General features: G+C 50.6%; 1 protein-coding gene across 9 annotated transcripts in view; it reads right to left on the bottom strand.

The window, feature by feature from the left end:
• The window catches only part of Pou2f2 (POU class 2 homeobox 2), a 96,567-nt gene that overhangs the window by 30,532 nt on the left and 42,424 nt on the right, over positions 1 to 23,611 (bottom strand). For 7 of the 9 annotated variants that reach the window (XM_029570066.1, XM_029570068.1, XM_029570074.1 and 4 more), the window contains exons 1-4: positions 16,632 to 16,698; positions 4,440 to 4,505; positions 4,316 to 4,350; positions 4,131 to 4,187 (exon numbers count right to left, since the gene is read on the bottom strand). In XM_029570066.1, coding sequence (XP_029425926.1) covers positions 4,131 to 4,187; positions 4,316 to 4,350; positions 4,440 to 4,505; positions 16,632 to 16,659 — 186 coding nt within the window. In that variant the 5' untranslated portion in view covers positions 16,660 to 16,698. Of the gene's footprint in view, positions 1 to 4,130; positions 4,188 to 4,315; positions 4,351 to 4,439; positions 4,506 to 16,631; positions 16,714 to 23,611 lie in introns of those variants that run through there. The other 2 variants (XM_029570069.1, XM_029570067.1) reach the window with 2 other exon arrangements.

The raw sequence follows: 23,611 nt of genomic DNA, 5'->3' as shown, positions 1-23,611 counted from the left end.
CTGGAACTGGAGTTAAGGATGGTTCGTAGCTGCCATGTGGGTGCTGGGAATCAAACCCGAGTCCTCTGCAAGAGCAGCCAGTGCTCTTAACTGCTGAGCTATCTCTCCAGCCCCAATTATTATTTTTTGAAACAAAGTCTTACTATGTAGCCCTAGCCTGCCTGGAACTTAGTGATTTGCCCCCACCCTCACCCCCAAGTGCCAGGACTACAGGTGTGAACCACCACACCCAGCTTCAGGTGATATTTTTAAAAATACCCTAAGATCCTTCTTTTCAGCAAAGTTGTACTCCAATATACAAATAAGAGCTGAACCCTCTCACCCACCCAGGTCTGGAGGGATGGCTCAGTGATTAAGAGCACTGGTTGCCCTCCAGAGGACCCAGGTTCAGTTCCCAGCACCTACATGGCAGCTAACAACTGCCCACAACTCCAGTTCCAGGTTATCCAAGCGCCCTCTTCTGGCCTCCTCAGGTTCATACACTTATACACATAAAATAAAAATAATAAATAAAATATTTTTTAAAAATTGCTCCCTGGAATGGGTGTGGTATGAGCACCTTTAATCCTAGCATTCAGGAGGCTAAGACAGGAGGATTACAAATCTGAGGCCCCTAACTGAGACTGTGTCTCAAAAATTAAAATAAATAGGGCAAGGTTTGGTGGCACATGCTGTTAATCCCAGCCTTCAGGAGGCAGAAGCAGGTGGATCTCCGTGAGTTCAAGGGCAGCCTGGTCTACATAGAGAGTTCCAGGTCAACTGGAGCTACAGGGAGACCCTGTCGAAAAAAATCATCATAAAATAAATAAAATAAACACCTTGGTACTTCACATAATTATGGGGACAAACAGACTGTACCCATGGGTAATATGGGCAAAGGTGGACGGGGCAGACTGGAGGGAACATGCCCATCTAAAGAGGAGGCCTTGCTTACTTATTCTGTTCCTACTGGACACCCTTTCAGAGAGTAAAACAGAAAACTGCAGGGAGAGCAATGCACTGTGCTGCTTTTGATCTGTAAGTGAGCCAGGGGCTGCCAGATTCCAGCCCCTGCCTCAGCCATCCAGGAGCCTCTCCCTGACTCTCCTTGTGATGTGACTGTATCTTGCATCCACACATAAAACAGACCAGCATCAAGCCATCCTTGACTTCTTCCTCTCCTCCATAAAAAGCCAAATAGCAGAGGCTGCTGGTCGTGGAAGGTGGGGGGGGGAGGTGGGTGGGAGAGGGCTGGTTTGATGGATCACACACTTTCTGGACCTGATGGGCAGCCCAGTTATCTCATTTTGCAGAAGGTGGTCCAGAGAGAGAAAACAACTTGTGCAAAGTGACATGGCAGACTGACAGGAGATGAAGTTTAGAGTGCAGAGAGATAAACAGATACACAGAGGCTCAGGGAAGGCCAAGTGACAGACCCTGATGTCTTAGACTATGGGACACAAGTGTCAGAACTATTATAGATGCCAGGATGAAGCATGAAATGATACTATTAGAAATTGGGAAACAACTTTCCCTAGCAGAGCATTAAAGGCTTCTGGAAGGCTGGGCACAATCTGCTTTAAATATGTGTGTGTGTGTGTGTGTGTGTGTGTGTGTGTGTGTGTGTATGTATATGAAGCCAGGTATGGTGCATGCCTTTAATCCCAACATTTAGGAAGCAGAGGCAGGTAAGCTCTGTGAGATTGAGGTCAGTTTGGTCTCTATAGTGAGTTCCAGGCCAGCTGGGGCTACAGGGAGACTATGTGTGTGTGTGTGTGTGTATATATATATATATATATATATGACATATATACATATAGTACATGTGTGTGTGCACGTGCAAGCATGTAAGGTCAGAGGTCAGCTTTCAGGATTTGGTTCTCCTTTCACTATTTGAGTCCTAGAAATTGAACTCAGGTTGTCAGGCTTGGCAGCAAACACCTTTATCTGCTGAATCATCTCGTTTGACCTTCTTCTTTAAATTACTTAATTTCTCTTGAGACAATATCTTGCTATGTAGCCCAGGCTTGCCTCAAACTTACTAGAGTTGTCTTCTTGCTTCATCCTCCCAAGTGCTGGGATTATCAAAACATTCACCGCTACATTCGGCAGCATTCTGGGAGTGTGCTTAGTTTTGGAAAATTCAAAGTGCCATACTAAGGATCATGTGTGTTTTGATATATGTCATATTTTAACATGAAGTTTAAAAAACATTGACTTGGGGGGTGTTAAAGCAGGGTCTCATGTAACCCAGGCAGGCCTCAAACTTACTAGGTAATCAGTGATGACCTTGAACATCTGATCCTCCTGCCTCTACCTCCTGGTGCTAAGATCCAAGCATACAGTACCATGCCTGGTTTATGGGGTGCTGGGGATTGGACTTAGGGCTTCCTCATGCATGCTAGGCAAGTACTCTATCAACTGAGCCACATTCAGCCTATTGTTTTGTTTTGAGACTGGATCATGGTAAGTTGCCCAGGATAGCCTGGATCTTACTATTACAGCCTAGGCTGGCCTCTTGCCTCAGCCTCCCAAGGGTTGGATTGCATGCTTGCACTTGACTATAAAGATGTTTTAAACATCTCTTAAATGAGGGCTAATTTTCCCCTTCAGCCAATGGAGAAGAGGCCTTGGGTTTAGATCCTTCTGCACATGAGAGACTGGGTAAATTTTAATAAGCATTGTATTAATTTCCATGGTAAGTGATTCTGGTTTTCCACTCATGAAATTTCCATTTAAAAACCATTTATTCAACTGTTGAAAAATGAAGTAATTCATGAGTTGGTAATTGTTGAAACTGATTGCTGGGTTGGGGGGGCATTTTTGTTACACCCTTTTGTCTATTTTTGTATCTGCTTCACATTTTCCATAATAAAGTGTTCTTTAAAAAGTTGAACCACTTAACAAAATTATTATGTAAATAATAATCCACAGTGGTGCATAGATACATCAGAGATAAGGACACAGATCCCAGCAGCTGGGGGAAACACTGACCCAGGGGAGAAGGAGAGAGGTGGAGAGGCAAAGGCGGGGACCAGAGGAACAGAGTGAGGTACTGACAAACCCAGAGCTGGAAAGGGGAGGAAAGACCCTTCACTGCTTCTCACTGGCTTCCTGGAAAGGAGGAAGGCTATGCTGGGGCCAGGAATGGCAAAGAAGATGGGCACACATTCCCAGGATGGAGGCAAATACCAAGCTTGAGATCAGAAAGTCAAGAGCTGAGGGCCCTTTTAGCCAGTAGAAAGGACACTTGCCCACAAAGTACTTAGTATTCCCAGCCCCGGGGGCGGCGGGGGGCTGGTGCCTGATGTGGAAGGGACCTCAGGGGGTCATCCAATCTCCAATCTGACTGCCCTCCCCTGCCCCTGTGTTAGAGAAGGGAAAACTGAGAGACTCAGAAAAGGAAGTGATTTTCCCATGATCACAGAGCAATGCTGTGGTTGGGTGAGGAGCAGTTCCAAGAGTCCCACCTCTGGTCACCCACACTGTTATCATTCCCTTTAAGCCTCTGGACTTGCCTGTTGCCCACCACTACTCCCCACCAGGCTGGAGGATGGAGACCTGGGCCCAAGAAGCTTCTTGGGAGCCCCAATACCTAGCACAGAACCACATCTGGATTCAGAGTTCGAACCACCAGCTGGCCCTAGCCTCCCCATCACCCTCTCCTATATCCCTGGTTCCGCTGGCTCCTGTGTGTGTGTGTGTGTGTGTGTACCCAGGCACATGTGGCTGTGCACTGTCTATGGACAGTGGTGCTGAGGAGTCAAGATTCCATTCCAACCTAGGAAGAATGAAAGTGAGGTGTGTGTGTGTGTGTGTGTGTGTGTGTGTGTGTGTGTGTGTGTTGGGGAACAGGGGTGCTTCAGGCCCCTTTGGCCAGGGAAGTCGGGATGGGGGTGGGGCCCTGGCTTCCTGTTGTTCATCACCCTGGGGCTCCGGGGGGGATTTCCCTGGCCACCCCCACCCCCTAGGGAAGGGGAAGGAGTCTGAGTGAGTCACAAGCCTGGGGTGGGAGCCCAGGGGTGAGAAAAGAAGAGGCAGGGGAACCTTGTTACCATGCACTCTTGCAGGACCTGGGCCCATGACAGACATGCCAAAGCCCGCCCCCCCCAATACCACCCCCTTTCCTGGATGTTCCCATGGGTGCTTACCTTGGTGCTGGGGCCAGTTGGGGACACAGAGAATGGGGAGGCCTTATTCTGGGGATTCTGCAAAGACAGAGATGGGGCAGGGGGATGGGAATGGTGTGAGGAAGAGCGTTGGACACAAGCCCCTCCCAGAGGCTGCTCCCTCCTCCCTTTGCTGCCCCCGTGCCCGGCATCTGTGAGCTCCGGACCTGATGGTTAATGTCTGGTCCATTTCTCTCAGGGTCTGCAAAGAAAGGGAAAGGGCATGCTGTCAGCCACCCCTGCGTACCTTTCTCCTCCAGCCCCTCCCTGCCTCTGCCCTTCCTCACTCACCTGTGTGTTCTGATGGGGAGTCCAGACCTTGCTTCTCGGCCTCCAGGGGCTTAGACATTCTTATTTCTGGGGACAGAGAAGGGAAGAAAATGAAGGAGAAGAAGCCAGGAGGGCTCTCAGACCCTCCCTCTGCCACACCCCTCCCCAGACCCCCTACACCTTTGAAGTATCTCCTTCAGAAAATTCTGGGCCTCTGCTCTCCCTTGGAAGGACAAGAAAGGGCACCTCCAAAAAGTGGTGTCACCTGTTGTGAGGCTCTGGGGCAGGATGGGGGCGTAGATGATGGTCACAAAAAGACATCAGCTGTCTGGGAGGGAGCTGCTGGGGTTCCACAGGAGCCAGTGCAACCTCTGGTATCCTCCCCAGGTGGGCAGCCAAGGCGCCCATCCTGCTTCACCAGGTTTCAAATGAGACATGTTTTCCACTCTGAGTGGGGCTGAGGAGATGTGAAGGGGTTGCAATATCCCCAGTGGAAGGAGCTGTCAGATGTCAGGGTGTGATTCAGCCATCCTCTGGCCCACTACTTTCCCTGTCCCCACGTTACTCCCACTGGCCTTCCATCTTGTGTGAAGTCACAGACCTGGCAGCCCCACCCTGCTGCTCTTTAACCCCAACACCATCCACCTCCACCCTGACCCCAACCTTTGAGCCAGACTTTACCAGACCCAAAGCCTTGAATCCCAGGTGCACTCTCAAATCTACCCCCAATTCTGTAGTTCCCAATACCCAGGAAGGGAAAGGAGGTGGCCGGGGGAAGATGGCAGGTAGTGAGCCAGACACCAGAGGGACAAATGTCCTCAGTGTCCACACCTGCCATTGAAAGGTATGCGTTTACCAGCACCAAGCACAGAGCTAAACAGGAGGCAGAGCTCACATGAGCCAGTGGTACTAATATTGTCCTGTTTTGCAGAGGAGGAAGCTGAGGCCAAGGGCTGTGACCACCCCCAAATACCTAGGAAATCAGCAGGGGTACCCTGATTGGACCTGTCTAGGCTAATTTGCCCAGGCCACCTCATCTTCAACAGTCATCAATCGAAGCTTATTGTAGAACCAACTCCCACCCTACCTGGGCCTGGGCCCCAGCTTAAATCTTGGGTTTCAACCCCACCCGTTCTCAGTTCCCTGACTCACGCTGAGCCCTCAAACTATACCCAGATGCTCCAAGTCCTTTATCCGAACTTAACTCTCAACTGGTCTCAGACCTTACTCATGACACCATCCTCCCCCAAATCATTCCCAAACGCCCACCTAAGCTGTGGCAGGGCCCCCATCAAAAGAAAGATCCAACTCCAATGTGCTCTGCACTCAAGATAGTTCCAAAGAGCTGACTAAAGCCAGGAGCGAGACTGAAGCGCTGTGAACAGGAAAATAACACATCTAGGAATTCTGCAGTTGTGAAACTCCACTCATGTTTTAGATTCCCAATTCAAAAGCCAGGTCGAGGGGGCTGGAGACATGGCTCAGGAGTTAAGAGCACGTACTGCTCTTACAGAGGACCTGAGTTAGGTTCCCAGCATCCACATCAAGCAGCTCACAACCACCTGTAACTCCAGTTTCAGGGTATCCAAAGTCTTCTGACTTCTGCAGGTACCTGTACTCATACGAACATACCCCCCATATACATAATTAAAAAAAAAAAAGTCAGTCATGTGTAAACTGATAAAAACTGTTAAAAGCTGAAGAGACCACCCCTACCTGTGACCTAGTATATTCACATCAGCAGAGGGCTGAACTTGTATCTCAGTGATGGAGTGCTTGCCTAGCATGCACAAGGCCCTTGGTTCCATTCCCAGCAAGAGCGTGTAGCCATTCCCAGCACGAGAGTGCGGGTGGGAGAGAGAGAGAGAGAGAGAGAGAGAGAGAGAGAGAGAGAGAGAGAGAGAGAGAGAGAGAGAAAAGTAAAAACTTTGACACTACAAAAGGTCCTGATGTAGTTTCATGCTTTGCATCATGGCTCCAAACTGGAAAGAACTCAGACTTATCAACAGAGCAGATAACCAAAAACTGCTAGGTCCATACAACGGAGCACGCTACGCAATGGAAAAGAACAGACTCCGGCTTCATGCACACTACTGAGCCTCATAGGCTAAGTGAAAGTCACCAAATGCAAATGCAAACATAAAGCTTTGAATCTAATCCATGAAGTTCAAAACCCAGCAAGCTAACTGGGCCCAGTGACTCGGGCTAGGACTACCAGGACTTGGGAGGTGGAAGCAGGAGAATCAGGAGCTCAAAGTCATCTTCAGCTATGCATGAGTTTGAGATCATCCTGGGTTAAATGAGATCATGTGTCAAAGACAAAACAAAACAAAAAATTGGGGCTGGCAAGATGGCTCAGCAGGTAAAAAGCACCTGCCACCAAGCCTGAGCACGCGAGTTCAGTCTTTGGAATCCACATAGTGGAAGGAGAAAACTGACTCCTAAAAGCTGTCTTCTGACCTCCACATGCACACCATAGCTTGTGCCCTCCTCAATAATAATAAATAATAAAAAATTTTAAGCCGGGCATGGTGATACACTCCTTTAATCCCAGCACTTGGGAGGCAGAGGCAGGTGGATCTCTGTGAGTTCAAGGCCAGCCTGGTCTACATAGTGAGTTCCAGGACAGCCAGGTCTGCAGAGTGAGACCCTGTCTCAAAAAAATTTTTTTTTTAATTCACAAAAACAAGCAAACTGATCTGAAGTGATCAGGCTGGCCCAAACTCTCTATGCAGCTGAGGATGATGTTGAGTTCCTGATCCTCCTGCCTCTACCTCCCAAGTGCTGGGATTTTAGCCCTGCACCAGCACACCCCATTTATGCAGTGCTGAGAATTGAACTCTGGGCTTCATGAATGCTGGGCAAGCACTCTGCCAACTGAGCTACCTCCCCAGTCCTTCATTACTTTGGCTTTAAAGTAAACCTCATTCTGTAGTCCAGGCTGGCCTCAAGCTTCCAACAATTCTCCTGCTTCAGCCTCCTGCTGGGATTACACAGTGAGCCGCCTTGCCTGGATGCCATGTTTCAACACAGAACAGAAGCAATAGCCTGGGTTTGTAGCTCAGTGGAACAGTGCTTGCCTATCACCATGTTCAAGGCCCTCGGTTTTATCATCACCGCTGACAAAAATATTAAGGGGCTAGGGAGATAGCTCAGTCACTAAAGCGCTTGCTGCTCAAACACTAAGATCCGAGTTCAATCCCAGCACCCACGTAAAAAGCCAAGTGTGTGCTTATAATATCAACACTACAGAAGTGGGGGGAGACTGGAGGTGCCCCAAGGCCAGCTGGCCAGCCACTACAGCCTAATCTTCAAGCCTCAGATCCTAGTGGTAGACTCAGTCTTAAAAAATAAGTTGGAGGGTGCTGGAGAGATGGCTCAGTGGTTAAGAGTACTGGCTGCTCTTACAGAAGACCTGGGTTAGATTCCCAGCACACACATGAAGCTAACAACTGCCTGTAACTCCAGTTCCAGGGGATCCGACAACCTCTCCTGACATCTGCTGGCATTGCACAACACAGGTGCACTTACATGCATGCAGGCAATACACTCATACACATAATAAAATAAAATAAAATAGCCGGGTGTTGTGGCACACGCCTGTAATCCCAGCACTTGGGAGGCAGAGGCAGGTGGATCTCTGTGAGTTCAAGGCCAGACTGGTCTACATAGTGAGTTCCAGGACAGCTGGGGCTACAGGGAGACCCTGTCTCAAAAAGACCAAAAAATTAAATTAAATTAATAATAAAATAAAAAGTTGGAGGAGCCAGGCATGGTGGCACACACCTTTAATCCCTGCACTTGGGGAGGCAGAGGCAGGTGGATCTCTGTGAGATCAAGGCCAACCTGGTCTACCTAGTGAGTTCCAGGCCAACTGGGACTATAAAAAAAAATAAAAAATAAAATAAGTTGGAGGGCCAGTGAGATGGCTCAGGGGGTAAAAATGCTTGCTGCCAGGCTTGATGATTTGAGTTGCTCCCAGAACCCACATGTTGGAAGGAGAGAACTGAGAACTGACTCCAGCAAAGTTGACCTTTGACCTCCACATGCACACCTACTCATATGCACCTGCCCGCCAACCCACACACTTACACACAAATAAATTAATGTAACTTTTTTTTTGGTATTTTTGAAACAGGGTCTCCCTGTAGCCCCAGCTGGTCTGGAACTCACTATGTAGACCAGGCTGGACTCGAACTCACAGAGATCCTCCTGCTTCTGCCTCCCAAGTGCTGGGATTAAAGATGTGCACCACCACGCCCGGCATTATTGTAACATTTAAAAAAAATAAAGTAGACCACTCCTGAGGTTGACCTCTGACCTGCACACACAGGTGCACACATGTGAATGTGCACCCCCCCATACACGCGCACCGGCACACAAGAACACACAGACGCACATAAAATAATAAATTATAATGATAATAATAATACAGTAAAAACAGTCCAACACATGTTCAATAAGGTGTAGGCTGGGAGGGCTAGGGAGGGAAGCAGGTGCTTAGGAGCTCAGGCCCAGGGTTCAGGGGCTGAACAGCTGCCAATAACAATAGAGGAAGATGCGAAAGGAGCCAGGCGATGACTGGTTCCCCAGCTCTACCTCACCCAGACCTCAGTCCTTCTCCAGACAGCTACTAACCCTCACTGAGCCCTGAATCCTACCCATGTAGCTTCCCTGTAGCCCACCTCTCATCTCCAACAGTGTCCACACAGTCCAGGGCAACCCTTTCTATACCCAGCTCTGCCTTACAGCCTGGCATTCAGGGGATTGTCACCACCCTCCACGCTGTCCATGCATCCTGCTCTTAACATACAGAGCATCTCTCCCTGCCTGGGCTCTGCCTGACACAGGGCCACGTGTGGCAGGTTCTGTGACTCCTACCTCACTGGCCAATGTCTCTCCTGCCCACAGATGGGGAAGCCGCTGATCTCACCATCCTGGAAATTTTACCACACTTACCGTGTTCTCTGCTGTTAGGTGTTTTTTCTCCAAAGTTCACATGCTCCATCTACCCTCCAGTTTCTCTGAATGTGACTGAATTTGGAGATGGTGTCTTTTTTTTTTTTTTTTTTGAGACAGGGTCTCCCTGTAGCCCCAGCTGGCCTGGAACTCACTATATAGATCAGGCTAGCCTTGAACTCACAGAGATCTGCCTGCCTCTGCCTCCTGAGTGCTGGGATTAAAGGTGTGCGTCACCATGTCCCGGCTGGTGTCTTTTTTTATGTGTATGAGTGTATTGCCTGCATGTGTGTCGCGCAATGCCCCCAGAGGTCAGAAGAAGGCATTGGATCCCTTGGAACTGGAGTTACAGTTATTAGTTATCATGTGGGTGCTGGGAATCAAACGCAAGAGCAATCAGTGCTCTTAACTCCTGAGCCATCTCTCAAGTCTCAAGATGATGTCTTTTTAAAAATTATTTTTCATTTTAAAAATATTTATTTGTTTGTGTGTATATGTGTGTGTCCACATGAGTGTGCACATGTGCTACGGCATGAGAGTAGAGTCAGAAGACAACTTGCAATAGTCAGCTCGCTCTCTCTCTCTCTCTCTCTCTCTCTCTCTCTCTCTCTCTCTCTCTCTCTCTCTACCAAGTGGATCCAGGAAACTGAACTTAGAGCATCAAACTTGACAACAAGTGCCTTTACCCACTGAACCATATTGCTGGCCCTGATTCTCTTTTTAGGCAGGGTGTCATGTAGTCCAGGGTGTCTTTGAACTCAATATGTATCAAAGAGTGATTCTGAACTTCTGATTCCTCCTGTGCCCATCTCCCGAGTATTGGAATCACAGGTCTACACCAACACGCTCTGTTCATGAGGTGCTAGAGACCAATCCCAGGGCTTCATGAGTACTAACCCTACCAACTGAGCTCCATCTCCAGCCTATTTTAAAACGTTTTGAGACAGGTTCACTGTGTAGTCCCAAATGGCTTCAAACTCATAATCCTCCTGCCTCATCCTCCCCAGTGCTGGGATTACAGGTATTCCCAAATGCCTGGTTTGGAAGTGAGATCTTTGATGAAGTAAATAAGGTAAAGTGAAGCCATTTGGCTGGGTGGGTACTGATATAACCTGAATGGTGTCATCGGAAGAAAAGGAAATGGGCCTGCAATTTCAGCACCAAGGAGGCTGAAGCAGGAGGATTGTTGAGTGTTCAAAAGTCAGTTAGAACCTCAAAGTAAGTTCCAAGTCAGCCTAAGTTATAGCATGAGATCCTGTCAAAGAAGAAGAGGACGGAGGTGGAGGAGGAGGAGAGAGCCAGGCGTGGTGCACATGCCTTTAGTCCCAGCACTCAGGAGGCAGAGGCAAGCAGATTTCTGTGAAATTGAGGCCAGCCTGGTCTACATAGTGAGTTCCACGCCAGCTGGGGCTACAGGGAGACCCAAAACACAACAATAACCAAAAACCCATCCCCCAAAAGAAGAAAGGAAAGAAGGGAAGGAGGGAAGGAAGTAGGAGGAAAGGAAGGAAGAGAAGGAGAGGTCAAGAGAAGGCAAAGAAGGAAGAGGAGAGATTGTGACAGAGGCACTCTCAGAGGAAGGACCATGTAGACTTACTGGGAGAAAGCAGTGACCTATAAGCCATGGACACAGGCCTTGGATGGACCCAGCCATGCCAAAACTCCATTTCTGATCTGTAGCCTCCAGAATTGCTGGAAAATACATCGATGCTGCTTCTGCCACCTGGTCTGGGCATTTCCTTATTGTAGTCGGTGCAAACTAACTTGGCCTCTTGTGGTTCCTGCTCCCCTGCTGACCCCTCCATGAGTCCTCGGACTGTGGCATTTTGTTCAGGTCCCTCTCCAATAGACCAAAATGAGGCCTGCTCTGACCCTCATCAGCACAGAGGCCCTCAGTGTCTGCTGGGCATCCCTCCCCTCAGTTGCATCCCTTCCCAAACTCTCTCTCTCTTGCTTATGCCCCACCCTGCTGCCTGTCATCGCTCCCTGAGGCCTTGATGCACACGGGTCCCACTACCTAGGACACTGTCCTCCATTCTACCCACTTGCCCCCACCCCATTCATGCACAGGCTGTCCTCTATGAAGCTACCACCCTGCTGGCCCTGGTTCCCAGCTGTCTCTGCCTACTTTCTGCCCCAGCTCCCTCTACCCCATCATCTCCCATCACCACCTAGAGGCCATGGCCTTCTGGACCCTGTGTGTCTCCCTCATCAGGAGCATGTTCCACCCCAGCCCAGCAGAGAATGAGTGGGTCATGGCTGCCAGTGGGCAGTAGGGGTGGGTCCAGGACCTGTTCTCCCTCCTCCAGGCCTTTCCCTCTGCTTCTCCCCTCAGGGACTCTTTTCTCCTCTGTCAGTAACTCCTGCTCCTCTGTGAGGCCCAGCTCACTCTGTCATCTCCACTGCAAAGCCCTCCCTGGGCCTCCAGGAGGTCAGTGTCTCTCTCCTCTGGGATCCCCCAGCCCTGCACCCCATCACACCCTGTCCACCTAGGGCAGTGACCCTGTTCCCATTCTTTGACAGTGAACTCTTTGACAGTTCAGGCTGGAATAATCCTCACACAAATCTTAGACTCTTTGGAATGAATTATGCATAAAAGGATGCCCAGCTGACCGATATTATCTAAAGAAAACCCCTATCTGCTGCCATCCAATACCTCTACCATTTGTCCTGTCTCCAAAAGCAGCTCTACCTGAAACCTTCAAGGTAAGCAACCCTCAGAGGGGACGGGAGCCAGAGACAAAAAGTGGTTTGAGGAAAATGCCCACCATTCTGTTTCCCTTACTCTTTCTAAAATTTTCAGATCATGCCTAGCACTCCCCACCTGGCAAGGAAAGGGTCAAACTATTTCTGAGGAGTGTGACCAGGGCTCTAATGATTGACTGAACTTAGGTCCTCGATCATGGTGGGCAAGTGCTCTACCACTGAGCTATAGCCCCAGCTTCTGTTTGGGACACAGGGTCTCATGTAGCAAGGGCTGGCCTCAGAACTCACTATGTTCAAATATAGCCTTGAACTCCTGATCTATTTACTGCCTCCACTTCCTGAATCCTGGAATTCCCTGTGGGTACCACCACATCTAGTTTATGTGGCACTGGGGTTCGAACCCAGGGCTTCATGTATGCTAGGCAAGCACTCTACCATCTGAGTTACATCTCCAGGCCCACTCCCCATTTTTTTCCACTTTTTATTTTGAGACAGGGTCTCAGTAATTTGCCCAGGCTGGCCTTGAATTTTCGATCTTCTTACCTAAGCCTCCAGAGTAGCTGAGATTACAGGCCTATACCACCAGGCCCCACCTGTTTTTGTGGTTTTGAGACAGGTCTCCCCATAGCCCCAGCTGACCTGGAACTTGCTATGTAGACCAGGCTGGCTTTGAACTCACAGAGATCTGCCTGCCTCTGCCTCCCGAGTGCTGGGACTAAAGACGTGTACCACCATGCCCGGCTGTTTTTGAGACAGGGTCTCTCTCAAGAGCACAGGCTGGCCTCATACTCAGGGCAATCCTCCTCCGTCTTCCTTCTAAGTGCTAGGATTACCAGCATGAGCTATCACACCTGACTAGAGCTCCATTTTTACCCAAAGTCAAATGATGCCCCAACCGGGACTTGAGGGCATCTATCAACCATCGAAGCCCTGCCTCAGCCTTGGCCCACGTAGACATGTTCCTCATCGCTGCCCTTGGCTCTGCAGAAATGCTAGTGCTATTCATACCCAGACACCCGGTTTAATGGCACAGCGGGTGGCCTGGGCATCCAGATTTTATATATATATAATATATAATATATACTCATATACTTTTGTGTATGGTGCTGGGGCTGGAACCCAAGGCCTGTGGAAGCTAAGCAAGTGCTCTACCACTGAACCACACCCCCAGTCTTGGCACTTGGATTTTTAAAAGTCCAAAGTCCCTCCAGGCTATTTTAATGTGCTCCAGGACCCTGGCACCTCCTACAGCCTCATTCACACGGAAAAGTTGGGTAGCTATTCATGGTCACCCCTCCCAGCCATTCGAGGCTGGGTATCCGGCAGGGAAAAGCACCAGGTACCTCAGAACTATGTGGACCCTTAATTCCATCATCCTCAGGCCCGACCCACCCTGGGCTGCCCAGGCTCTGAGTTCACTCTTGCTTACCCCAAATGCCCCAGGCCTGGGACTCTGGGTCCCCTCTGCCCTCCCTGGCCCTCCCTCCCTGACTTTCACTTCTCCTCTGCGTTTCCCCCAGCCAGTTTTAGCAGACTTAGGCCAGCTTCTCGTTAGCACTTACCGAAAACGGGGCTAAATATAGAGAACCCAAGGGCTGCCCCTCACCCCTTCTGGCCCCTCTTGGCCTGTCCCTTGGGTCTTCTGCCTCCACAGGCCGCCTTCATCAGGGTTATGGCCTGGGAGCCCCTGTGGGCAGGGTTGGGTGCTACCGGGAACCTCTGTGGGTCCAGCTGGCCCTGCCCCGCCCCAGCCTCCCCAGGAATGGCATCTCACACCTCCCAACTCTACAGCTGTCCTGGGGTGGCCTCAAGGGACTAAACACTTCTGAGCTGTCAGGAGGGAGGGATGGAGATTCGGGTAGCAGACACAACAAGAGAGGTGGCCTGGCTGTGCCTGGCAGGAGGCAAGAACTGCCACAGAGAGCCCGCACCACATCCACAGCCTACAAGGTCAGACCAACATACAACCAACACGCATCTCTGGGATGCATAGATCCTAGAGAAGAATTCATGCAGTGCATCAACCCTAATGTAGCTTCCAACTCTTACGTGTTTGGAATGAATGAATGAATGTGTCAAAGGATCCCTGGTGGCCAAGCATGGTGTCACACCCCTTTAATCCCAGCACCTGGGAAGCAGAAGCTGGCAGATTTCTGTGAGGTGGAGGCCAGCCTGGTCTACATAGCGAGTTCCAGGCCAGCTGGGGCTACAGAGAGACCCTGTCTCAAAAACAAAAGACAACAACAACAAATCCTTGGTGGACTTGGACCAGTACTATCCAAAGAAAGCTCCTACATGCTTCTGCTGTCACCTGACACTTCAAGCCTCCACCCTGTCCCCAGAGCAGCTGTACCTTAAACCTGTAGATACAGGAACTGGTGAGATGGCTCAGTGGGTAAAGCACTTGTCATGCAAGCACAAGGAACTGAGTTCAAATCCCCAGAACTCACATAAAAAATCCAGGTGCAGTAGAGTGTGTCTGCAATCCCAGTGTGTCTGTGGCAAGGTAGGCAGTGGAGACGTGGGAAACCATGGAAGTTCGAGAGTCAGTTAGCCTGCAGCAAACAATGTGGACTCACACCTACCAATAGATACCCAGGAGCACAACACATACCCAGTCGTGGCCACAGAACAGTATGGCTCACCGAATCCCCAGCACTTGCCTAAGCACTGACACATAGGGTTGTCCTCTGAACGCCACTCGCACTTACAAATGCATACACATAGCACACACACACATGTACATACGTACATACGTGCACACACATATCAGCCATACATACAAAACCTGTAGATATACACATGCTCAGACATGCTGCCACAGGCTGGTGTGCAAAACAAAACAAAAAACAAAAAAAACCCACCCAGATGCATGTGCACACATATGCATTTACATACTCACATATCCAGAGTGACAGATACACACACACTCACATACTCAGGAGCACACATACATACTGGTGCGTGCGTGCGTGCACACACACGCACACACACACACACACATACACAATATGTACGCACACTGTGAGTTAGCTGATTCTGGAACATACCCATGCAGACTCCTGAGACAGTTAACCAATGGGGAACTTGAGACAGGCAAGGCAGGTAATCTGCCCAAGGCCTGCAATGTATTAATCACATCCTCACAATGTATTGATTCATGTCTACACAATGTATCAATTACTGTCAATGCTACATGTGAAAAGGGATGCCAGTTCTCCCAGGTCCAGCTTTTTTCCTCCTCAAGGAATCCCCAGTAAAGAGCTTAACCTTGTGCCCAGCACCTACAAGGTCCCACTTGACCTCAATGAACAAGGGTAAGTCAGTGGTGAAAGTCACTATGCATATGTAGACACCCTGGATCTCCTGTCTAAACCGAGCATATGTACACTCACACAGTCATGAATGCATGTCAAATCTGCAGAGAGTTCTCCTTCCACCCTCCATCTCCATCCTTTACACTCCAGCTCAGACACCTCCTCCAGGAAGCCCTCCTCACCACCACAGCCCTCTCTCCCCATCCCAGCCCTGGCCACAGGATTGTCATTTCCGGGATAGGGCTCCAAAAAAGCAGAGCCAAAGCTGTCTTTCCCGGCTAGATCTCCAACAGTAACACCCAGTACAGAACCGCTCAATAAACAGGTTGATGAAGGATTGCAGCGATGCTCCAGCATACTGACGCACGTAGGGAGGTGCACACCAAACCAAAACTCACACCTACCAATAGATACCCGGGCACACAACACACATCCAGTCATAGCCACAGAGCAGTACGGCTCACCGTATCCCCAGCACTGTGCTACACATGGTACACTTCACTGGCCCCATGGAGGCTGCAGAGTGATAACTCTGCTGGGTAGAGATGTGTACCCTCTGCACAATGAACCACTAAGCACAAATCACCCTGTACAGTGGCCGACACACAGTGTTCACCCAGGCGATGAACATTTGGTGGAGCGGGTGTATAGTAAGCTCACAAACATATAATGAAAGTGTCATGAAAAAAAGGAAGACCAGGATGAGGGAACAGAGAGGGACAGGATTAGGCCATTTTACATGGAGAGGTCAGGGAGGACCTCCCAGAAAAAGTGACAGTTAAGATGAAATGAAAGATCCAAGACGCCCTTGCCAAAGCCCAACAACACAACAGCCATATGTACAGGACTCAGAGTACTGCACCCACAGACATGCATAGGCATACCTGCACACAGATGCACACAGGAACTCAAGTTCCTCTCAGCCCCACTGCAGACCCATCCAAAGGATCACCCATGTCACTGAGGTCTTGCTGTCAATACCTGGATCCCTCCCTGCCCCAGTCCCCTCAGAGGGGAGTGAGGTTGAAGGCTCCCAGTGCCAGAGGCAAAACAGAAGCAAAGAAATGAAGGGGATTCAGTGTGGAAAGAAGGGGGTGTTCCTGAAACACAGGGCAGAAAAACAAGGACAGCTGAGGAAGAGGCGCAGGGAGGGTAGACAGAGGAGACCCGAAGACAATCCCCCAATGTGCTGTCTGTCCTCCGCATCGATGTGCAGGCATCGGCCTCTTACCTGGAGCCCCCATGCTGGAGTGAACCATGCTGCCCGCCAGCCAGAGCTGGGGAACAACTGTGTCATCTCCCCGCCCTCTCTGGGGGCCAGCCCTCCCCGCCGGAAGTTACCCCGAGAGGAAACCACAGGGCAGGTCCGCCCCCTTCGGAAGGGAAAATACCCTGGCCCACAGACCTGCCTCAGCGGCACAGTAGACCCCAAGTCAAGTGTGTGTTGGAGGGTAGGGTGGAAAGGAAGCCGACTGGGAAAATTGACTCTTGCAGGGGCCACACCAGGAGGTGTCTACAACAGTCACCCCAGTCCACCTCCCCACCAGTGTGAGAGAACACAACTGGGACCGGGCGTTTGGGGCTGAGAGAGATGGTGAGCCAACACAGTAAGAAAGACAGGCACTATTTGGGGTTTACTAGAGGGAGCGCTCTCCAACAGCCTGACCCTGCACTTCACACATAACAGATGCCAAGTTGACAAGCTGGCATTGCTCTTTGCCCCATTTTACGGACGGAAAAACCGAGGATCAGGGAAATGAGCGGTGGCTTTCTCAAGGAACCAGGGCCAAGAAGCATAAAAATAAAAAATCAAGACTTGATGTACAGGACCAACTCCTGCCATCTGTCCGCAGGTAAGGCGTCCCGGGCCACCACTGAGAAGAAATAGTGCCCACGGACAGTGGCAGTGCCGGCAAAGGGTCGATCGATGCCTTGGCCCACGGCGGTGAGAAGTGTGTCAGAGGGTAAATGGGGCCCTGGTGAAGCAGAGCATCCAGGTGGGGGACCACCTTGCAGGACCTTCCCGCTGCGCAGCGCTCGGCCCTGCGTTTCCCACGGCGCCCGCCAGAGGGCGGCAGCACACAGCCAATGGGGCGGAGGGCGGGGCCGGTGCGGAGGAGGGAACCCCGCCCTCCGCCCCCTCTCGGCCCGCAGCCTCCCCCGCCCGGCGCGCACACCTGCGAGGGTCACACAAAGGCGCAGGACTCCGGCGCATAGCGGCGCAAACAAAGGCGCGCCCAAGCCGACTGCCCTCTTCCACTCCGCTCCCGGGGTCCGAGGCTGCAGAGCCGTCTGGTCATCTCCCAAACTGCCCTCCTGTCCACGCGGGGCCAGACAGTACATGCTGCACCCCAAACTGAGGGCTCCCATAAGCACATGTGCTCACATAGATGCCTGCATTCATCCTTTACAGACACACACGCAAGTATTTCTTCTTAGACCCCAGGACTTCACACTAACGAACCAACACTTGCAATCTCTGCAGATTGCCCCAACACCGACCTTCCCTCCAGACCATGCTCCCTTCCCTGGCACAGAACCGCCCCCCCATGGGGACCCATGGGTACAAGGACACACCTACAGATATGGCTAGCCCAGGCCCGGCCACGTGGACGCACACTCACACGTGCACAGAACTATATGGTTGCCCTCCCCCTCTACCTCCAGCCCCTGGTGTCTGTCGATACAGGCCCAGGCAGGCAGGTGGGCTTGACAGGAAAGAACTGGGATGCTGCACACAGAGGGGACAATTTCGAGGCATCTGCACTCCACAACATCCCATTATCGAAAAGGCCGTTTCACAGAGGACATCTAAAGACCTCGCACAGCAGCCCGCTGCAGAATTTCTATACACCAGGGTCTTCCCGGCAGAAGTCAGGTGGCTGTGGGGTGGTGGATTCTTGTCTGGAAGCCTAATATGTCCAGTTAAATTACACTTTCACTTAGGATTTATGTTTTGAGAGGTTGGATATTGGGGGTGGGGGAGCTGAGGATATTATGGGAAGGGGCAAAATCCAGCTACTGCCCCCTCCCCCATGTGCCACACTGCAGCAATTCAAATCCAACATCATGCATGTCAAAAGTACAGAGTCCAGGATGGCCCCTCATGTTGAGCTAGGAGTGAAGGACACCCATGTCCAGTGAGGTTCTCCTGGTCTGCAGTTGAGTCTGGGCCTGGGAAGGCCTTAATATTCCCCTGAAGACAAGCTCCACACCCATCACCTCCCATGTTGAGCATTGAGTCCCTAGGCCCCTGTAAGGGGGTCCTGAAGGGCAGAGGGCTAAAATTAGAATTTGGGGCACATGAGGTGGGGCTGGCAGGTTGGAATGGGGGAATTGGAGGTGTGGAGGGGATGAACGGTGGCCTCCCTGCCGTAGAAGAGGCCTGGAGCCTGGCTGAGTCAGGCAGGTAAGGCACAGGCACTGGGGAGCAGCTGGGGCCACTCGAGGTGCATGGAGCCTGCAGGGAGGCGGCACAGGGGAGGCCAGGCTGGGCTCAGGGCTGAGCGGTAATTAAAGGAGACGTAGGGGGCTCCCCAGGGCCAGCGGGGCCGGTAACTGACACGCGGGCCCCATTGCTCCGCTCATATTTCTCGCCAGATCGATACGTTTGACTCCCGACAAGACAATAATCGCTTGTACGCGGCCGGCGAGTCGATCAAATACATTATTAGAGCGAGGTCCCCCGGGGGCCCGCCGGGGAGCGATGGGGGGGGAGCAACCAGCCCACAGGGGACAGTATCGGGAGATGCTTCACCCCTCAGGGGCCCCTTGCCATGGCCTCTTCCTCCCGGGCACCCCTTGGGACCCCCTCTAGGGCTGAGTCCCCTGGTCTCTCTTTGAACTCCTGTATCTTTAGCAATCTCTCCACCCAGGCTCACCCTCATCTTTGTGCTGCATCAGGACCCAAGCCGGGCTCTCTCCACAGGTGCCCCCCTCATCTGTAGGGTTGTGGCATGTGGATGTTCAGAGGGCACTTACACCCCTAGTCAGGTGGGAAATAAGAAGATGGAGTTGCAGGCCACAGAGTCTATAGCTGATCCAAGAGATGAACTGGGGCATAAGATTCATTAGTACCAATCCTCAGCCTGACCTCCCTGCTACATGTAACCACACTGGCCTTCAGCAGAACCCAGGTCAAGGGGCAGCCTCTGGGGGGTTAAGGACAGCTGACTTAGGGGTCTAATGAAACAGGAAGACAGAATGATAGGGACAACAGGCAAACTCACAGACAGGGATATATGCACTAACCAGTCATCCCCCAGGACCCCCCCCCCCAGATACCAACCACCCTCACCCTCAGCTCAGTACCACTCTAGTGGCCCAAAGTGAAGGTCTGGAACTAGGGATGTGGCTCAGTTGGCAGCTGTGCTTGCTTAGCACATACAAAGTTCTGAGTTCAGTCTCTGGCATCCTATAAAACAGGCTTAGTGGTGCATGCCTGTAATCTCAGCATCTGGGAGGTATAGGCAGGAAGATAGAAGTTCAAGGTCATTCTTGGCCACATAGGAAGTTCAAGGCTAGCATGGGCTACACACAAGACCCTGTCTTTAAAAAAAAAAAAAAGGCAAAGCAAAACAAAACAAAAAACAGACAAGTTCAGTTTAGGAACATCTAAACTTCATTATGAACATCATCACCAGCTTTGGCAGGAGCAGTCCTGTCCTGTGCTATTTAAACCAACATGTTATTCCTAAATGAGGTAACTTCAGTTGCCCAAGTCACACAGCACGTGACTGGTGAAGTGAAGATTCAAAGCCAGATTTCTCCTCTCCACGGCTTACTCAGCCTAGAGAATTTCCAAGAGTCCTTGGTAGTCTCCTGGTTAGAATTTGGCACTGTCCCTACTAAAGGCTTCATTCTTTTTTTAAAAAAATTTTATTTTTTTAATTTTATGTGTATAAGTGTATTGTCTGCATGTATGTGAGTGTACCCATGTCGTGCAATGCTGTGGAGGTCAGAAGAGGGCTTCGGATTCCCCTAGAACTAGAGTTAAGGACGGTTCGTAGCCGCCATGTGGGTGCTGGGAATCGAACCCGGGTCCTCTGCTAGAGCAGTCAGTGCTCTTAATCACTGAGCCATCTCTCCAGCCCCCAGGCTTCATTCTTAAAGCTCTGAAATGCTTCGTGGTCACAGGAAGAGATGCCCTTTGCCCACTTGAGAACACTAGCATCTGCCTCCCCCCAGCTGCCCCATAACCCCTCCAATGGTCCACAGCCCTTAGAATCTGTTTCTTGATGTTTGGCAAAGTGCTGGCATCCTTCTGAACTCATGAGCTCCAATGTAAAGAGGGAGCCATACCTCTTCCCAGTTTTTTCTATCCAAATATTTGTCCCCAGACATGGTAGGTCATGCCTATAATTCCAGCACTCAGGAGGTTAAGCCAAGAAGATCTCAAGTTCCAAGCCAGCCTGGGCTAGAGTGAGACCCTGTCTCAAAATTGTAAAAAATATCAGGTAACCAGGCGTGGTGGCGCACGCCTTTAATCCCAGCACTTGGGAGGCAGACGCAGGCAGATCTTTGTGAGTTCAAAGCCAGCCTGGTCTACATAGTGAGTTCCAGGACAGCTGGGGCTACAAGGAGACCCTGTCTCAAAAAAGACAAAAAAAATATTAGGTAGAGGGGCTAGAGAGATGGCTCAGTACTTAAGAGCATTGACTGCTCTTGCAGATGACCTAGGTTCGGTACCCAGCACCTACCTGGCAGTTAACAACTATCCCAGTTCCAGGAGACCCAATGGCCTCTTCTCATCTCCGTGGGCATTGCACACACGTGGTCATCTCACATATGTGCAAGCAAAACTCATACACATCAAATAAAAATCAATTTTTTTTTGTCTTTTTGAGACAGGGTCTCCCTGTAGCCCCAGCTGGCCTGACGCTCACTATGTAGACCAACCAGGCTGGCCTCGATCTCATAGAGATCCACCTGCTTCTGCCTCTCAAGTGATGGGACTAAAGGCGTGAAAAATAAACAAAAATTTTAAAAGATGATAACATTAAAAAAATTAGAAGAGGATACCTGATGTAAAATGGAGGACATCATGTTGTAGAAACCTGTCCATTGGAGGTGGCATTCACATAGCAACTTGACACAGAATTCGGAAGGCAAAGAATGTGAGGACGGGCACTCCGTAGGCAGTGGGACAGAGGAGGAGGTAGCCCCAAGGCAGCAAGCAACATGGCAACTCTAGGAGTGAAAAGGAAGCCTGTACAGATGGAGAGGCCTGTGATAATGAGGTAGAGATGTGGCGGAGCTGGACCACTGAATCCTTGCAGGCCATAGCTTTAGAGGTTGGAGATGCAGTTCAGTGGTAGAGCACCTGTCTAGAATCCCCCAGTGAGGGGCTGGGGTGTGGCTCAGTGGTAGAGCACCTGTCTAGAATCCCCCAGTGATGGGACAGGCTCAGAGGTAGAGCACCTACTTAGAATCCCCCAGTGAGGGGCTGGGAGTGTACTTCGGAGGTAGCAGGTATAAGGATCTAAGTTCCAACCTGAGTGCCACAAAAAGTAAAAGTAAAAGAAAAAAGCTTGAAAATTAATTCAAGAACTGGGCGTGGTGACACACGCCTTTAATCCCAGCATTCTCGAGGCAGAGGCAGGTAAATCTCTGAGATGGAGTCCAGGCTGGTCTATATAGCAAGTTCTAGGCCAGCTGTGGCTACAGGGAGACCCTGTCTCAAAAATACCCCCCCCCAAAATTAATCCAAGAACAGTGGAAAACACCAAAAGGGTTTTAAGTGGGGAGTGGCACAATTCTGTGAACATTGTGTGTGTGTGTGTGTGTGTGTGTGTGTGTTGCTCCAGGAGCTGTTCACCTTCTTTCATAAGACAAGGTCTCTCACTGGTACCTGAGTGCTGATTTGGCTAGACTGACTGGTCAGCAGCAAGCCTCAGATACTCACCAGTCTCTACCTCCCCAGCACTGGAGCTTTTGCATTCAAGCTGGGGACTGAAGGCAGGTTCTTATGCTTGTGCTGTAGGCACTTTACCGACAGAGCCATCTCCCCAGCCCCTCTGTGAGCATTTTAATGAGCACTTGTGGCGGCTCTGGAGGGCTACACTGAAAGACCGTATCATGAGCAGCTGCAAGGAACCTGCATGACCAGCAGGATCCGGTCATGGCAGTGGGGGAGGAAAGAAACATGTCTCTAGAGGCAATTTGCCAGCAGGTAAAGCAAGATTTGGCAACCAGCTGATGAGGCAAGATGGGGAGATGGTGGAGTCAAGAATGAATCTTGAAGTATATTTCCCACCACAGGAAGATGGCAGAAGACAGGGAGCTAAGCTCACGAGAAAGACTGGAGTAGGAAGAGATCTGAGCCTTATGATGTGAATGGAAGGTTTCCTCCTCTTCCTCCTCCTCCTTCTCCTCCTCCGCCTCCTCTTCCTCCTCCTTCTTTTCCCCCTCTTCCTCCTCCTCTTCCTTCTCTTCCTCTCCTCCTCTTCTTCTGAGACAAGATCTTACCCTGTAGCCCAGGTTGGCCTTGAACTTCTTCTGATCGTCTTGCCTCAGCCTCCTGAATGCTGAGATTACACACATGCATCCCTACACTTGAATTGATGGAAGGATTCTGAGAGAGAGATTCTGAGTAAAGAGTTCTCTCTGGATCTGACTTGGTGACAGTCTGGTGGAGTGAATCAGAGGCAAGATGGCCAGCAGGGAAACCTGGGGCAGTGGTCTGGGCATAGGGAAGGATGGAGACATGAGGATGAAGATGAGAGGAACTTGAGCTCAAAGCAGAGTCCACAGGCCCAAGAGACTGAGGTGGGCAGGTGCTAAGGTTACCTCCGATGTACAGCAGGAAGGGGAGCAGATGTGAAGGAAGACCAGGAATCAGGCATGTCGAGTTAGCACAGTAGGGTGGATGAAGCAGGCATCAGCACAGGCTTCATGAATTCACACTGACATACACTCTCTCCCCCACGCCCAGCTGCCATCATCATTTCCCAAATCACCAGAATTTCCAGTTCACCTCAGGTAAAAAGTCAAGCCTTGGGGCTGGAGAGATGGCTCCGCAGTTAAGAGCACTGATTGTTCTTGCAGAAGACCCAGGTTCAATTCCCAGTACCCACATGGAGGCTACGCACCGTCCTTAACTCCGGTTCCAGGGGAATACGAAGCCCTCTTCTGACCTCCAAGGCATTGTACAACATGGGTGCACTCACATACATGCAGGCAATATACTCATACACATAAAATAAAAATAAT

The sequence above is a fragment of the Nannospalax galili genome, unplaced genomic scaffold, assembly GCF_000622305.1.
Source record: "Nannospalax galili isolate Female #2095 unplaced genomic scaffold, S.galili_v1.0 scaffold1623, whole genome shotgun sequence".
Classification (NCBI taxonomy): domain Eukaryota; kingdom Metazoa; phylum Chordata; class Mammalia; order Rodentia; family Spalacidae; genus Nannospalax; species Nannospalax galili.
Note: the sequence above shows the minus strand (reverse complement) of the source record. Positions and strands in the feature narration are given on the sequence as shown.